The sequence below is a fragment of the Hyla sarda genome, chromosome 2 (genome assembly GCF_029499605.1).
Source record: "Hyla sarda isolate aHylSar1 chromosome 2, aHylSar1.hap1, whole genome shotgun sequence".
Taxonomy (NCBI): Eukaryota; Metazoa; Chordata; class Amphibia; order Anura; family Hylidae; genus Hyla; species Hyla sarda.
Window position 1 is genome coordinate 99,957,320 of NC_079190.1, and position 17,725 is coordinate 99,975,044.

At 45.5% G+C, this 17,725-nt stretch overlaps 1 protein-coding gene across 1 annotated transcript; it reads right to left on the reverse strand.

Annotated features, from left to right (window-relative positions):
• Positions 1 to 2,327: 2,327 nt before the first annotated feature.
• Positions 2,328 to 16,465, reverse strand: LOC130357389 (uncharacterized). The gene is made up of 6 exons (XM_056560082.1): positions 16,133 to 16,465; positions 5,889 to 5,970; positions 5,408 to 5,516; positions 4,913 to 5,056; positions 3,323 to 3,391; positions 2,328 to 2,449 (listed from the first exon to the last, which is right to left on the reverse strand). The coding sequence occupies exons 1-6, from the start codon at positions 16,463 to 16,465 to the stop codon at positions 2,350 to 2,352; spliced, it is 837 nt and encodes a 278-aa protein (XP_056416057.1). The 3' UTR covers positions 2,328 to 2,349.
• Positions 16,466 to 17,725: the final 1,260 nt, after the last annotated feature.

Here is a 17,725-nt window from a genome sequence, read left to right on the forward strand (position 1 = left end):
CACATTAGGTTGGCAGTACAGTTCCCCCCACATTAGGTTGGCAGTACAGTTCCCCCCACATTAGGTTGGCAGTACAGTTCCCCCCACATTAGGTTGACATTACAATTCCCCCCACATTAGGTTGGCAGTACAGTTCCCCCCACATTAGGTTGGCAGTACAGTTCCCCCCACATTAGGTTGGCAGTACAGTTCCCCCACATTAGGTTGGCAGTACAGTTCCCCCCACATTAGGTTGGCAGTACAGTTCCCCCCACATTAGGTTGGCAGTACAGTTCCCCCCACATTAGGTTGGCAGTACAGTTCCCCCCACATTAGGTTGACATTACAATTCCCCCCACATTAGGTTGACAGTACAGTTCCCCCCACATTAGGTGCAGTACAGGTCCCCCACATTAGGTTCAGTACAGGTCCTTCACATTAGGTGCATTACAGTTCCCTCACATTCGGTGCAGTACAGTTCCCCCACATTAGGTGCAGTACAGTTCCCCCACATTAGGTTGGCAGTATAGTTCCCCCACATTGGGTTGGCAGTATAGTTCCCCCACATTAGGTGCAGTACAGTTCCCCACATTAGGTGCAGTATAGTTCCCACACATTAGGTGCAGTATAGTTCCTCCACATTAGGTGCAGTATAGTTCTTCCACATTTGGTGCAGTATAGCTCCCCACATTAGGTGCAGTATAGTTCCCCCACATTAGGTGCAGTATAGTTCCCCTACATTAGGTGCAGTATAGTTCACCACATTAGGTGCAGTATAGTTCCTCCACATTAGGTGCATGACAGTTCCCCTACATTAGGTGCAGTATATTTCCTCCACATTAGGTGCAGTATAGTTCCCCCACATTAGTTGCAGTATAGTTCCCCCACATTACGTGCAGTATAGTTCCCCCACATTAGTTGCAGTATAGTTCCCCCACATTAGGTGCAGTAAGTTCCTCCACATTAGGTGCAGTATAGTTCCTCCACATTAGGTGCAGTATAGCTCCCCACATTAGGTGCAGTATAGCTCCCCACATTAGGGGCAGTATAGTTCCACCTATTAGGTGCAGTATAGTCCCCTCACAGACATACAGCCTTCAGCCATATACAGTGTATGGCTGGAGGCTGTATGTCTGTGTACTGCCCCACTTCAGTGTTTCGACCACCGCTCCTCCAGTCCGGGGTCACGATCTACTGCTATGGCCTATAGACCATAGCAGTAGGTCCTGGGCCCGGAGGAGCGGTGGTCGGAACACTGAAGATGATGTGCTGCCAGCTGGTGCTGGTGACTTACCATGCCGGCCTGCATGTGTCCTCCTCCTCAATGCTCCGCTTCTCTGTTGCTATGAGCACACGCACGGGACGGCAGTGATGTCCCTGAGTTCGCTACCTCCAGGTGACCCCTGTGTTTTTAAAGTTAACACGGGAGCTGCCGCAGAAAGTTAACCGAGACATACTTGTGTCCCGAAAAGATCTTTCGGGACACAGGGATGTCCAGAATGTGACGGGGGTCCCCTGTGGGCTGCTCAGTGGTGACAGGGGATCCCCCCCTGGGCTTAATTAGGGTGTGCCCCGGCACACCCGTGCGCACGCCTATGTTCCCATAATTTTTTTTTTATCACCATGGTCCTTACAGCACCAACCCTTTATTCCATCTATATTTTATGTCCTTCAATTTTTCCTACACAATATCAATGTCATCTAATAAATGCATACACTTGGCTGCCAATTCCCATCAGGGTGCGTTGGCTCATTTTGCATACTTTGCAAAACACTCCCTATTACGTTCAGCACCTTCATCAATGCTGCCCAATAATGAAACAGCTGCCTAACAGTAATAATAACTGTAACACTAATCAATAATTGTATTCATTAATAAGAAGAAGGTATCCCTGTTAATCCCTATACCTTGCTAAGAAGCATCGGCATCATTCTGAACAAGTCACAGCACGCTGATACAGTGCACAGCCCTGTTAGCGCACGGACAACGCCCGCGCAGCCAGTATGAACCCTGATCCTCATATGCTTGTTCAAATATTATTTTAATTCCACGAAGCACTGTGTACCATCATGTTTTAACAAAATGCTTAACTTCATAATCGATTTTAAGTATGTTTATGACATTTGAACAACACCTGGCCATTACAGTGACCGCCCAGGAGGGGGGGGGGGGGGGGGGATACTGTTTAACTCATTGGCGCCAAAAGCCTTTTAGAAACACTGTTGTTTTACTGTATAGGCATGCAAGCCTGTTTAACCTGACGAAGAGGCGGTGTGGCCTCGAAACGCGTTGTTTTATGGCTGAATAAAGAAGCATTTTACCTCCATCATTGTCCTAGTGGTTTGCGCTGGAAGTCCATTTTTTTTCCTCTACCCCTCATCACTGCTATAATTGGCTGGAGATCCCTCCAGGCCGACGCCGGGGAGCTTCACCACTATCTCTTGACTGATGCGCATATAGTAGTTGTGTCTGTAACACAACCCAACCAGGTGAGCATTTTCACTTATGCACTGACGTGTTTACACCTGGCTGTACTGGTGATACAATCCCATGGGAAGCTCTGCCTCTCTTTTATTATAGAATTGCATATTTCCAAATGCATTAAGGCTTTACACTGTTCAGTCTCTACTTTGTTTCAAAATCAATTTACTAATGGGGGGATTTACTTATTTATTTGTTGCACATGCTGGTCTTGCCTGTGACAGCTACTCTAGGTTTATTGGGAAGGGCTGACACTTTAAAAAAAATTTCATGTAAAATGTCATATTTGCCATTTTACAGACATTTTGATTTAGACTGAAGAAGTCTGTGGGGTTTGCCTATTCTAAAAAGTCTAAAGGCTGAAGCTTCAGCCACGCCCAAGTGCAATCACTGTTGTTTAGTGGTGGGTGTGAGGTCACTTGACCTATCGATTGTGAGCATGGATATGAAGTTGCAATATTAAGTATGCTAGGGGGCTTGTGCTTATACATCAATGAAATACAGAAAGTCTACAACAGAGTACCTGTCATGGCAATCTGGGGGTAGGATATGTGTAAACTGGCTGGTATTCTGAAACTTGGCTCTAAATGGCGTAATCAGGAGTCGAAAAGACGAAAATCCCATGGACTTTGCATTGGTCATGTCTCAGGCTTTTAGAATGTCTGGCCAGTTTACGCATATCTTGCTGCCAGATCATCTTGACAGGTACTGTTTAAAGAAAATAATCTAAATTGTGCAAAACATTTCTTATAATATCCTAATATGATTGACCCAACACACACAGACAAATTTAGACTCTTTAATAAGGGCAATGATTGTATGCTATTGATTGAATAACATTTAATAACAAATATATCTTACCCAAAAAATGAAGCATCTGACTTGAGCTTTGGAGGCTTTATGTCATCATCAATGTACCTTTTGCTATCACTGTTAAGAAAACACAGTAGACTGAAGTCAATAGTTGTATACAATGTTGAGATATGTACAATTTACAATTTTGCCTTGTGTAGCCCAGAAATTATTAGGAAATGTATTTCCCCCCTGATAAAAATCAATCAAGGGACAGCATGTTATATACTGTTATTAAAACACCACTTCAGGAAAAAATATTTATTATTGACAAGTAGTAACATGAGACTGTAAGCGGTCATGCTGCTTTTTCTTATACCGGGTGGCGATACAATGCTGTTCCAGTCTCGTTGCTCGCCTACAAGGTGTTGTGATTCTGACACCTACTGCTGCTGTACTGTAAGTCACTTTCTTTATGCCTCTTTGAAAGACTTACATTTTCCAGGTATTACCTCATAGCTAACCGTATAACGCCATGTACAATTAAACAACAAAAGACTATATACTTACCTCACAACACAGAAGTACAGACCAGATGACATGACAGCTGCAGTGCTGGGGGAGCCGGAGAGGTAAGTATGCAATCTTTTGTTATTTTATTGCACAGGGAGTCATAGCGTTAACTATGAGCTTTTCCTGGAAAACCTCTTTAAGTATCTCAATGAAATGCAGATAGAAAGTGACCACCGATTCACATAGTAGTAACTGTGAGAATGAGAATGGGGTAAGTAGCAGGACTGGAATGGGGAACTAAAGCTTTTTGCTAAGAGAAGAAGCATTCCGGCAGTATACCTGTATCATGTTACTGCTGGGCAGTAATAAACGTTTTCTCCCGGATAGGCCATTTAAATGTAGGCATAATATTTCCTCTACCACATCAGTATATCTAAATTGCTGGACACACAACAACCACTGTATGTGTAGGATCCAAATATCTAACCACATAGCCAAGCCAATTCTCATTGTATAATTGTGTCCCCAGTTGTTCTTGTTTTGGACAAAGCAGAAGATGATGACACATGGGACTGTGTGACCAAATTGCACAATCATTTGGTAATATAATAATTCCTAGGGTGTTGAAACAAGACTTATATTATACTTGTGCTGACTGACCCTACCCATTGCTGCCTATGGGAACATGGGGAGGTTCTACCTTATAAGTGTTATAGTAGCCATCAGACAATAGTCAAACAACTGATGTTCTTGAAATGTGACTTGGGGAGACTATATACAGGAGAGCGTTGTTTACAGATAAGGACTATATGTGGTTTTCTTCCTGAAGGTCTAAGAGAACTGAATTGTAAATAAGTTAAACTAGAAATCTTCTAGTGCTATAGAAGGGATAATTCATGAGACCACCAATTTGATGTAAGTTCTCAGGGAGAGAGTGAGAACCTTGCTGTCTGAAATAGCTCTTGACTGCTGTGCAATTTTACAGTTGACTCCAGTTTTGATAAGACATCATTTACCCAATGCATTGTCCATCATATGTAGCATAGCATAATATAAGTACAAAGATATATGGACTACTACGAATCTAAATATTTTTACTATTAGCTGATTTAGGAATCGGCATCAAGAAAGTAAATATATTGTCACCTGAATCGTTTTTTGTTCATCAGCCACTGCACAAAGTCCTTTGCTTTCATCTTGTCCAGGTATCTTGTCAGGTCACTGGAGAAGGTCCCTTCAGAGTGCCGCTTAATGTTTGATGTGAACACCTGGGCCTGGTATTCTTGCCACCTGTGAAAATGACAAAAACATTTTATTAAAAACCATTTACTTATGTAAGTATTTCATGACATGATCTGAGTAGAGAGGGTGGCATTGCGCTCCGGTCCCCAGCCGGCCGAGAGATCTGTACATTTTTCTGCAAAGAAGTCTATGCAGAGAAATGTACAGATTTCTCGGCTAGGAGTTATAGTTTTGCAACAGCTGGAGGCACACTGGCTGGGAAACACTGGTCTAGAGTTCAACGTATTCTGTATTATAATTTAAGTGCTTCAAATCCTGCCTTTAGCAGCCTACGCCTTCTAAGTCAAAGTTGCTTGGTAAGATTATTTAGATTTATTTATTTAAAGTTCCTACTCTTACCTGGTTTCATCTGAAGAATCTCTTACCAAAATCTGCAGACTTTCTGGAGTCATAACCAAGAATATTGCTCCTGTTAGGTACATTAATTGTGCCTTTTTCATTTGGTCAGCTGGAGGAAAACATATAAGGCAGGAGAATAATAAAATGCATTTTATTATATACATTTAATTCAACAGTAAGGATAGATTAATGTAATTTTTTAATGTGTAGATAGTCCTTGTTAAGCAGCATTTACATTATTCATTTATACGTATGTACATTTTCAACAAGTACAAGTGAATACTATACTAGACTACAGTAATATATCTATATATATATATATATCTATATATCTATATATATCTATATATCTCTATATATCTCTATATATCTCTATATATCTATCTATATATATATATATATAAATATATATATATATATATATATATATATATACACTAAAACTGTTCTGGAGGAAAATACTATGGTCTGATAGACTTACCTTGTAAAAAGCTTAATTTCGACCAGTCTGGTTTCCTCTCCGGTAGTTGTGTCTGCTCTAGACCTGCTTTCCATGTGTTGTCCTTTTATGCAGTCACCAAATTCCCAGATGACAGGTAGGTCAACAGAATGTCTCATATTAGACTTAAAGTCATTATAATCTCCACTCCTTCTTCAATGTGTCTTTAACAAGAAGGCGTTACTGTGGCCCTTCACATCATCTACATGGAGCTGCTAGGCTAATCATATTAACTATATATTCTTCTTAGATGTTGGACAAGAGAAAAGGTCATTGGAAGTTGTCAGATGGAATCATAGGTTTGGTATTAAATTCACCGCCATAAGGTAAAATTAAAGTCCTAAATGACTACCAGGAATAAATCCACATTACAAATACATTTATAGGTTCTGTAAGTGCCTAGACAAGCATGATATTCACAAAAAAGGTTGGCGTTTAACCATTCTCTCTTCTATAAAGAGATATAACTAGTGATGAGCAAATCGAATCTGAGGAATCCGAATTCGTTACGAATTTAAGGAAAAATTTGATTGAATGTGAATATTGGCGTGATTCGATCGCGCAAATCGCTTCATTAAACTCCATTTATTGCGGTCCAGGCTCCAGGGCATTTAAAATGGTGGCTCCACAGTGAGGACATGGGGCAAGGAATCCTGGGAAGGCGGGAACAAGGGTAGGCGGGATGACCCTGAATCACATTACAGGATGCGGCCTATCAGCAGCCAGTCACCCCTGTGATGTCACAGCCCTATATAATTGGCAGCTATATTGCGGCCAGTCACTTCAGCCTTTCATTGCAGAGAGAGAGATATGGACAGACGGCGCTGTGTGTTGGCCAGAAAAGCTTTTTTCCAGCAGCGAATCACCTCCCAGTCACATAAGCATTCTGTTGCACAGAGGGACAGAGAGCAGTCTGTGTTGCACAGAAAAGCATTCTTACTGCAGTGATTCACCTCCCAGTCACTACAGCATTCTATTACAGAGAGGGGCAGAGAGAAGTGTGTTGCACAGAACAGCAGCGATTCAGTTCAAGCACAAATCCTTCCTAGAAGCACTGATAGGGAAGGGAGTGAGATTGAGAGAGAAAGTGCAATTTTGGGTGTGTACACAGCGACTGTGTGCTGCAGCACTGATGTGAACTGCTGGTAAGTGCATACCACATACGTACATCTAAGTGGTGTACAATGTTGTTCCTGTTAAAGTCTCAAGGGCCTAGATACTGTGGAAGGCCAGGCAAAAGTGCACACCAGCTGGTGTTGTACACAAATACTTTTTTTTTTTAGCATACTGTAGCGCATTTTCCTCCCCTCATAAGTGCATACCACATACGTACATCTAAGTGGTGTACTATTTTGTTCCTGTTAAAGTCTCAAGGTCCTAGATACTGTGAAAGGCCAGGCAAAAGTACTCACTGGCTGGTGTTGTACGCAAATACTTTTTTAAGCGTACTGTTGCGTATTGTCCTCCCCTCATAAGTGCATACCACATACGTACATCTAAGTGGTGTACTATTTTGTTTCTCTTAAAGTTTCAAGGGCCTAGATACTGTGAAAGGTCAGGCAAAAGTACTCACTGGCAGGTTTTGTACACGAATACTTTTTTAAGCGTAGTGGAGTGTATTGTACTCCCCTCATACACGCACTTAGTATGTCAGGCAGAGAAGTGCCAGGACGTGCACAGAGGAGTGGCCCAGGCCTAAATTCATCAGGCAGAGGTCGCAGCAGACTAGAGGCGAGTGGCAGCAGGAGTCGCAGCAAGAGGCCTGAGCTCCCGGTATCTTCTAGCGGTCGTGTCTCGACCAGCAACCCATCTGCCGTCATCGATTGGTTAACACGGACATCCACTTCATCACAAGTGACATCTGACACCCCCAGTCAACAATTGGGGGATTCCTCAGCCACAACCCTCAGTTGGCATGACCCAGGAGCAGTCCCTGTCCTCCCATTGCCTCTGTCCTATGCTGTTCCCTCCCCTACAGAAGTATCTTATGCTGTGGGTTCAGCTTCACTATTTAGTGAGGATGATCTAGAGGACACTCAGCAGCTACTGCCCTGCCAAGAAGTGGAGTAGACATCCATCGCTTCCTCCGCTAGGTGGGCAAGTAGTGATGAGGAGAGTGGCGTGGGAGGGGGTGTTGTGAGTGTTCAGGCTCCTGAAGCAGACACTGTTGAGGAACCTGAGGAGGACATCAGTGACATGCAGATACAACTCGATGATGATGATGAAGCCGATCGCACTTGGGAGCTGGGTGCAGAAGAGGCTTTATCATCATCAGGAGAAGAGGGTTGCAGGTTGCCTGTGAGGCAGCAGCTGAGCCAGCAAGGTGGTAGCATGGTCAGGGCCAGATTAAGGCTGCCTGGAAGATGGGGCACTTCATTATGATGCCCCCCCCCGACAGTTCCCCCACATTAGGTGCAGTACAGTTCCCCCACATTAGGTGTGCAGTACAGTTCCCCCACATTAGGTGTGCAGTACAGTTCCCCCACATTAGGTGTGCAGTACAGTTCCCCCACATTAGGTGTGCAGTACAGTTCCCCCACATTAGGTGTGCAGTACAGTTCCCCTAAATTAGGTGCAATATAGTTCCTCCACATTAGGTGCAGTATAGTTCCCCACATTAGGTACAGTACAGTTTCCCCACAGACATACAGCTTTCAGCCATATACAGTGTATGGCTGAAGGCTGTATGCCTGTTTACTGCCCCATTTCAGTGTTCCGACCACCGCTCGTCCGGGGTCACAATCTACTGCTATGGCCTATGGACCACAGCAGTAGGTCCCGGGACCGGAGAGGAGCGGGGGTTGGAACACTGAAGATGACGTGCCGCTGGTGACTTACCATGCACGCGCGTCCTCCTCGATGCTCCGCTCCACTCTGCTCTTCTATGGGCGCAGGCATGGGACGTCAGTGACGTCCCTGCGTGCGCTACCTCGTGGTGGCCCCTGCATTTTTAAAGTTAACTCGGGGCCGCAGAGAGGTAACCGGGGCATCCTTGTGTCCTGAAAAGATGTGGCAGGACATATGGATGACCCAAATGTGACGGGGGCCCCCTACGGGCACGGGGCTCGGAGCAGGCGCTCCAGGAGCGCCAATGACGATCTGGCCCTGAGCATGGTTTGCAGTCAACTCGGTGTCAGAAGTGGAAAGTCTGGAGCCAAACGTGCCCGGAGTAGACCACCTGCTTCGTGGCAGCCTACCTTCCCGGGAGGTAGTGGAACAAGGGTCCCTGGAGTCGGCGGCAGTAGCAGTCAATCAGTGTGGAATGTTGGTGGGAAAATCAGCTACTCGCCGGTGTGGCAGTTTTCCATCAAGCATCCGGAGGAGGTTAACATGGCCACATGCAAGATGTGTCGGCAGAAGGTGAAGCGTGGCCAAGGTCCCAATGTTGGCACCATGGCCCTGCGTCAACATATGCAGCATCACCATAAAGCAGTCTTGGAGAACCGTGGCTCCGATGTGGTGGTCCAGCCTGCTGTATCACCCAGTGGCACGCCACTTCAGCCAGCCAAGGCTCCACCACCCCAGCCAAAGGGAGCTGTCTGTCTTACCCATCTTCTGTCGCTCCAGATGCTCCTGCTCCTTTTACTTTGAGTCAGTCATTCTGCCAGCAATCCATTGGAAAAGCCATGTCCAAGAGACAACAGTATGCGCCAACGGCGCAGAAGCTGAATGTGCTCCTGTCTAAGTTGCTGTTGCTGCAGTCTCTCCCTTTTCAAGTGGTGGACTCTGCACCTTTCAGAGAACTGATGGCTTGTGCCGAGCCGAGGGGGAGAGTCCCAAGCCTTCATTTCTTTGCGAAGAAGGCAGTACCAGCCCTTCACAATTTTGTGAAAGAGAAGGTGGGCCAGTCCATGAGCCTGTCGGTGTGTACTAAGGTGCACGGCAGCGCTGACGTCTGGAGCTGTTGGTCAGGGGCAATACATGTCCTTTATGGCTCACTGGTTGTATGTGGTTCCTGCACAGCCACAATAGCAACTTGGACAGGTCACGCCGCTTCCGCCTCCACGCTCTCAGGCCATTGGTCCTGTGACAGTCTGCGACTCCGCCTCCTCCTCCTCCTCCACCATCTCCTCAGCCTCCACTGCACGGACAAATCTCAGTGTCCCTCCAGCATGCCATGTGTGCAGGGCACGGCGGTGTCACACTGTTCTTCACATGGTTTGCCTTGGTGAACGAAGTCACATGGGGGAGGAACTGCTAAAAATCATTCATAAAGAAATCGAATCATGGCATACTCCACGAAAACTGGAAATGGGAACCATGGTGACCGACAACGGGAAGAACATCTTATCTGCGCTGCGTCAAGGATGCCTAAGCCATGCACCCTGCATGGCACACATGTTTAATCTGGTTGTCAAGCGGTTCCTGAAGTGTTCCCCCCATCTGCAACACATCCTCACAATGGGAAGGAAACTTGGCATGCACTTCAGCCACTCGTACACCGTAAAGCACACCCTCCTTGAGCAGCAGCATCAAAATGGCATTACCCAACATAGTCTGATTTGCGAAGTTTCCACACGTTGGAATTCCACCCTCCATATGTGGAACCGACTATACGAACAGAGAAAAGCCATTACCAATTTATTGATGATCCAAGCGGATAGGGGGACTCCCCTGTGTAACCTCAATGTCAACCAGTGGCAGCTCATATGTGACACCAGCCATTTGCTCAGGCCCTTTGAGGAAGCCACATTATTAGTCAGTTGCCAGGATTACGGGATGAACAAAGTCATTCCACTGCTTCATCTACTACAACACGTGTTGGAAACTTTGGCTGGTCAGGGCACTGGAGACATGGCGCCTACATCTCATGGCCACATGAGCCCTGTGTGGGCTGAACTGGAGGAGGGGGAGGGGTACAGTGGAGCAAAGTTTAGGTTTCGCGAGATGGACGGTATCAATAGTCATCTGACAGGTGAGAAGGAGCAGGAGCAGTTAGAGGAGCTAGAGGGTTATGAGAAAGGCGAGACAGGGGACCCAGACACACCGTGGCGGTATGCAGTGGAGATGGAGGCAGGGAGTCGCTCCGAGTCACTTGCTCAAATGGCACAATGCATACTCACTTGCTTGGACAAACTGACCTACTACAGAGACATCCTTCATAGTCAGTTGGCCGATGCCTATCTGCGCAATCGTCCGTCCTCTCGCAGGTCTGACTTGGGGGTGCCCTCTGTGTTCACCTTCCACTGCCATGAGTCTACAGTCGCTAATGAGTAGCTTTCTTCCCCCGCATAGTGAAGCAACTCATTAGCAGCAGGTAGACCTGGAGCAGGACCTGAACCAGCAGGTGATGGCATACCTTGATATAACCATGCCAACACACCTTGAAGATCCCCTGGACCTCTGGGCAGCGAAACTTGATTTGTGGCTGCAACTAGCAGAGTTTGCCCTGGAAAAGCTGTTCTGCCCGACCAGAGCGGGTGTTTAGTGCGGCGGGAGTCATAGTAACCCCAAGGAGAACTCGTCTGTCCATGAAAAATGTGGAGAGACGGACGTTTGTCAAGATGAATCAGGAATGGATCAGCCAGGAATACCACCCATCAATGCCTGATGCATCAGAGTACATTGACCATGGTGCCACACCAACACTTCACAAATATTGATAGTGCATCACCGAAAAACCATAACAGTAACACAGAAATTATGAAAGATATGAAAAACTTTATTGACAATTTGATCAATAAAAAGACATTAAAAGAGGAATGAGCACAAAGCACAGGGCTGGATGGACAGCAAGTGAAATAGACTGAAGTATAATCATAAGCCTAGAGCATCAGCATGTAGGTAAATCATATCACAAATGAAAGCATAAACTGCAAGTATATATAGGCGATGGCCTATAAATAAAAAGATGCAGACAGTATTAAAGAACCTATGTTGGGGTGAGTGCTCATGGTATATGGCTCTCTACTGGTAACTATTCTTTAATACTGTCTGCATCTTTTTATTTATAGGCCATCACCTATATATACCTACAGTTTATGCTTTAATTTTTGATGTGATTTACCTACATGCTGATGCTTATGATTATACTTCAGTCTAGATCACTTGCTGTCCATCCAGCCCTGTGCTTTGTGCTCATTCCTCTCTTAATGTCTTTTTAATGATCAAATTGTCAATAAAGTTTGTCATATCTTTCATAATTTCTGTGTTACTGTTATGGTTTTTCGGTGATGCATTATATTGAAATTCAGTAACTTGTATACTTACACCCTGGGAGTATAGTTGGTGCTAAATATTGATAGTGCCAAACATATTTATGGTGCTGCTCTCCAGTTAAAGACATTCCTCCACATCAGACCTCAAGTAAGTATTGAGGATATGCTAAAATTATATTATGATATTACCTAAAACTTTTCTTAGGATAAAACATATGTACTGAAAATTTTTGGGAAATCGAACAAAAGGGAAGGTGTGCATAAATCATCATGTGCCACCTACACCACCAAGTATTTATGTGATGCAAAGACCTCTAAAAGGTGGAAGGGAACAAACGTATGGTCCATTGTAACCGGTGGGGGTAAAAACTTCCCCTGTAAGGCCCTGCTCTCACCCTGAAAAAGGGTGGCCTCACACAGGAACATCTCCCTATTTCCCCCTACAAACACTGCCATTTCCCAGGGTTTTTAGGTGGAAATAGAGAGTTTTCTGTGTGGGGCCGCCCTTTTTAGGGTGAGTAAGACTTGCCAAGAAGGAAATTAATAGGGCGAGAGTGGGGCCTTACAGGGGAAGTTTTTACCCCCACCTGCTATAATGGACAATACGTGGTTCCCTTCCACCTTTTAGAGGTCTTTGCATCACATCAATCCTTGGTGGTGTAGGTGGCACATGGTGTTTTTTGCCCACCTTTCCTTTTGTTTGATTTAAAAAAAATATATATTTGGGGTCCATATATTTTATCCTAAGCATATTATTAAAAGTTAAGTTTTACATAATGCATATCCTCAACACTAACACTTTTACAAAAGAGACTGTTTTCGTCTGCCTACCTGCCTCAGCTACTATTCTGATCCTTCCACCTGCCTGATGCCACACATCTGATGCCAAGTTCTCCTTTTTTCCCCCACCTTCGTCACCGGGTACTGGTATTGCCACCCACCGCACCACTCTGCCACAGGGTCATTTTCAGGACACCTATTGCTGCTGCCACCTCCAGGCTGTCTCATTTGTTCTTCTCATGCTGATGCAAGCTCCAAGCTGTCTCATACTTCCAACATATGTTCTCCTCATGCTTCCGCCACCTTCACACTGTGTCATTCAGCCACTATATGGTCTCCCCATGCTGCCGCAAACTCCAGGCTGTGTCATTCAGCCACTATATGTTCTCCTCATGCTGCCTCCACCTCCAGGTTATGTCATTCAGCCACTATTTGGTCTCCTCATGCTGCCGCCAACTCCAAGCTGTGTCAATCAGCCACTATAAGATCTTCTCATGCTGTCGCCACCTCCACGCTGTATCTCATTTATTTTATTCACTTTGTAATGCTTTTTAATTCTGTCTGTTATTCGTGTGTATCTATTTAAAATTACCCTGGTTTATAATTCCTTTTTTCTTGTTTTCCAACATTTTTCTTTTTGGTGTTTTGATTTCCGGTGATTATGTCATCTTTTCCTCGTGTATTTAAACCCGCTTTTTGTTTGATTTTACCATGCCTGATGAAACGCATCGCATGAAAGAAAGAAATGTTACATTCCTTTAATCTGACTATGTCCGATTGCCTTGCACTGTTACCATCTAGCAGTGCGACTCCAGCTTCCCGTCCTCTTCTCTATCTGCTTCATTGAACTACTACGCTGAGTTCCTCGGCTTTGGGAATCTGCATCAGCTACATTATATCCACGCCCTTGTAAGTGTTGTGCCTGGAATCTGCACAACCCCACCAGGTGAGCGAATCCACAATTTCAGCTTGAGATTTTATCCTGGTGATCCTGCACAAGGAAGTGCTCTGTGTTTTATGTCACCTCCAAGCTGTGTCATTCAGCCACTATATGGTCTCCTCATGCTGCAGGAAACTCCAGGCTGTTTCATTCAGCCACTATATGCTGCCGCCAACTCCAGGCTGTCTCATTCAGCCATTATATGTTCTCCTCATGCTGCCGCCACCTCCATGCTGTGTCATTCAGCACTATATGGTCTCTTCATGCTGCCGCCACCTCCAGGCTGTGTCATTCGGCCACTATATGGTCTCTTCATGCTGCCGCCAACTCCAGGCTGTGTCATTCAGCCACTATATGGTCTCCTCATGCTGCCGCCACCTCCAAGCTGTGTCATTAAGCCACTATATGTTCTCCCCATGCTGCCTTCACATCCACGCTGTATCATTCAGCCACTATATGCAGCCACCAACTCCAGGCTGTGTCATTCAGCCACTATATGGTCTCTTCACGCTGCCGCCACCTCCAGGCCGTGTCATTTGGCCACAATATGGTCTCCTCATTCTGCCGCCTACTCCAGGTTGTGTCATTCAGCCACTATATGGTCTCCTCATACTGATGCCACCTTCAGGCTGTGTCATTGTGCCGCTCTGCGACAGTGATTCTAATAGCAATGCCTCTAATCTGCATGTCATACTGAATAACAGGATTATTTCACTAACCCAGCACACACCCTATGGGTGTTACAGCAAGGCAAAGTGTTCTACACCCCTATTGAGGCTCTCTGTAGGCCAGAAATAGCCGTTTTTAATAGCGATTCGCCTCGAATAAATTCGGACCGAACCAAATTTTTTCGGAAAATTATGTGAATCGGCCGAATAAAATTTTCCAAAAAAATTTGCTCATCTCTAGATATAACCCCAACTGCACAATTAAAGTTACACATTAGGTTTGATATTTAAAGACCTGCGGCATAATTTTTTAAAGTCCCCCTGTGCCTGGGCTGCAAAGACATAAACAACAACTTTAACTCACCTTCCTACGTTCCTCCGTTGCGGAGTTATCAGCATACCAATCCTCCGGAGCTGCTGGCTTCTGGCTTCTTAGGCTCGAAATGTCACATTGCAGGCAGCCTATCGCATTTTTTTTTCACCAGAAGAGTTAACAAAATCATCAGCCATATCTATGTTCGGGCATGCTACACCCCCCCCCCCCCCACACGGCCCACACCCCCATTTGGGTACCTTCGAGCAAAATATGCCAGTGTTTTGTCTACTTTTATGATGGCTATGTACCAATAGATCTCTTAAATTCTTGGCCCGTCGGTATGTGATGAAGTGTTGTTTAGACAAATATGATGTCAAAATAGGGTCCATTGTCAACACCAACCAATGTTTCTTAAATGGGCACTGTCATGAAATCAAAAAATTGATATGTTGTAGTACTACAACATATCTCTAATATACTTTAATTAAAAAAAGTGATTTTAAAACAGTTTAAAATCACTTTTAAATCCGGCCACTAGGGGCCGAATGCATTGGGCAGTGACGTTACTAATGAATTTCGACTCGTTGAAGCCTGGCAACGAGTCAGAATTCATTCACTGCAGTGCTCGCTCCCGCCTGTCAATCAGACAGGTGGGAGCGAGCGCTTTGAATGAAGAGGACGCGCGCGACAGGTAAGATCATCTATGTTGTGTCTGTTACTGAATGTTTTTGCAGCGGGGCCAGGGGGGTTGCGGGCTGCGCGGCAGGAGCGGGATGTGCGGCCATCGCGGTGTGCCTCCAGTTGTTTCCCCATTATAAATCCCAGCATGCCCTGACAGCCAATAGATGTCAGGGCAAGCTGGGAGTTGTAGTGGGGAAACAGCTGGAGGGACACTGAATAGGTGAACTAAGGGGGGGTGGGGAGAGATTTGAGCGGCGCGACGGGACCTGGGGGGGTTGCGGGCTGCGCGGCGGGGAGCGGGATGTGCGGCCATCACGGTGTGCCTCCAGTTGTTTCCCCACTACAGCTCCCAGCATTCCCTGACAGCCAGTAGATGTCAGGGCATGCTGGGAGTTGTAGTGGGGAAACAGCTGGAGGCACCCTGTTAGGAGAACTAAGGGCGGAAGTTGGCCCCCAGCAGGCATCAGTGACGTGGTGCCTGCTGGGGAAGTCTGCCTGGTGGTGAGCACACTACCAGGCAGACTAAATGCCATTTTTAAAATAGTAAAAAAATAAAATAAAGGCAGGGAGGGTGTTAGGGATAGAAGGGCAATAGGCAGGGACAGAAAAAATGGTGGGAGCTACCCTTTAAGTGCCCGCTGCATTTGTCTCCACCTAGTGTTGTACATAGAAATGTATCTCACCTGTGCATCCAGATTTTGTTTCTTCTTCTGGGTGAGGAGTGTAGGTCTTGGCGTTGATTTAGCTCTTGCATATCCCCTTTGGATATCCACTCTCCTATATCCTCTCTCCTGAAAGCGGCATTCAAGGTCTTTGGCTTGTTCTTTAAAGAAATTTTCGGTTGAACAGATTCTCCTCATTCTGAGGAACTGACCTATAGGGATGTTAGAGATCAGTGACTTCAGATGGGAAGAAGATGCATAAAGTAATGGGTTAGTTGATGTTATTTTACGATACACATTAGAGTAGATAAAACTATCCTCATCCATACCTAGGGATACATCGAGGAAATCCATGTCAGTTTTCCCATATTTATACTAGACATAAAGATGGACAATTCTTTAGAGGACCTGTGCCACAGAAACAAGACGTCTATGAAGCGTCCCCACAATGATATCTTATCAATCATGGGTACTGGGTCAATCATGAAAATCCTCCTCTCCCACAACCCCAGGAATAAATTTGCATATGAGGGTGCACAGGCCGCCCCCATTGCAGTTTCCTGGAGTTGTAGGTAGAGGAGGTCCTTAACTTGGAAGTTGTGAGTAAGTGCATACTGTAATAAATCCAGTATCAACTTACATAGATCCTGATCAAGGTTCGTCATTCAGAGGAAGGTTTGTACAGCCTCATTGCCGTCGGCGTGCCGAATGGATGTATAAAGAGATTCAATTTCGCATGTTACTATTATGGTGGTCTCATCCAGTTGTATCCCATCTAGTCGCTTGAGGACTAGTGTATTGCATTACTAGATAGCTCTTTTTAACTGACAACATTTAAACATATATTGAGTGATCGTGCATATGAGACAAGGATGGTTTTAGCATTTTCTTTACCCCCCCTTTTTTACGCTTAATCCCCATTCTACCACAAGGGCCCTGTAGTTAAGACCGGGTAATAAATCCATATGGTCTTTCTTTCAATAAACCACATTATATTTCTAAACCTCTCATATCTATACCTGAACCCTGTGGCAAAGACCTTAGTTAGGTACTTTGGCTGCTCCTGAGGACTGTTTCCCTCCTTTTTTTTTATTCTACTAGTTATTATTTGGCCATCCTTGGTATTGGTGGCCCATAACAGTTAAAGGGGTACTCCACCCCTAGACATCTTATCTCTTATCCAAAGGATAGGGGATAAGATGTCTGATCACGGAGGTCCTGCCACTGGGGACTACCGTGATCATGGCTGCAGCACCCCACTTTCATTACTGCACAGAGCAAACTCGCTCCATGCGTTATGACGGGCGATACAGAGGCCAAAGCATCTTGACGTCCCGGCTCCGCCCCCTCATGACATCATGGCCCGCCCCTTAATGCAAGTTTATGGCCACCACGCCCCTTCCAATAGACTTGTATTAAGGGGTGGGGCCGTGACATCACGGGGGGCGGAGCCATGATGTCATAATGCTCCGGCCCCTGTAGAGAGAGTTTGCTCTGTGCAGTAATGACAGAGGGGTGCTGTAGCTGAGATCCCGGGGGTCCGCAACGGTGGGACCCCCGGGATCGGTCATCTTTTCCCCTATCCTTTGGATAGGAGATAAGATGTCTAGGGGT

Bases quoted from the DNA above. Each gene is read 5' to 3' on its own strand.
- LOC130357389 (XM_056560082.1), bottom strand. From the start codon at position 16,465: ATGGATTTCCTCGATGTATCCCTAGGTATGGATGAGGATAGTTTTATC. The intron at 3,392-4,912 runs GTGACAATATAT...TTTTCTTAACAG, and splicing joins ATGAACAAAAAACGATTCAG to TGATAGCAAAAGGTACATTG. The intron at 2,450-3,322 runs GTAAGATATATT...GTTGTGTTACAG, and splicing joins TCAGATGCTTCATTTTTTGG to ACACAACTACTATATGCGCA.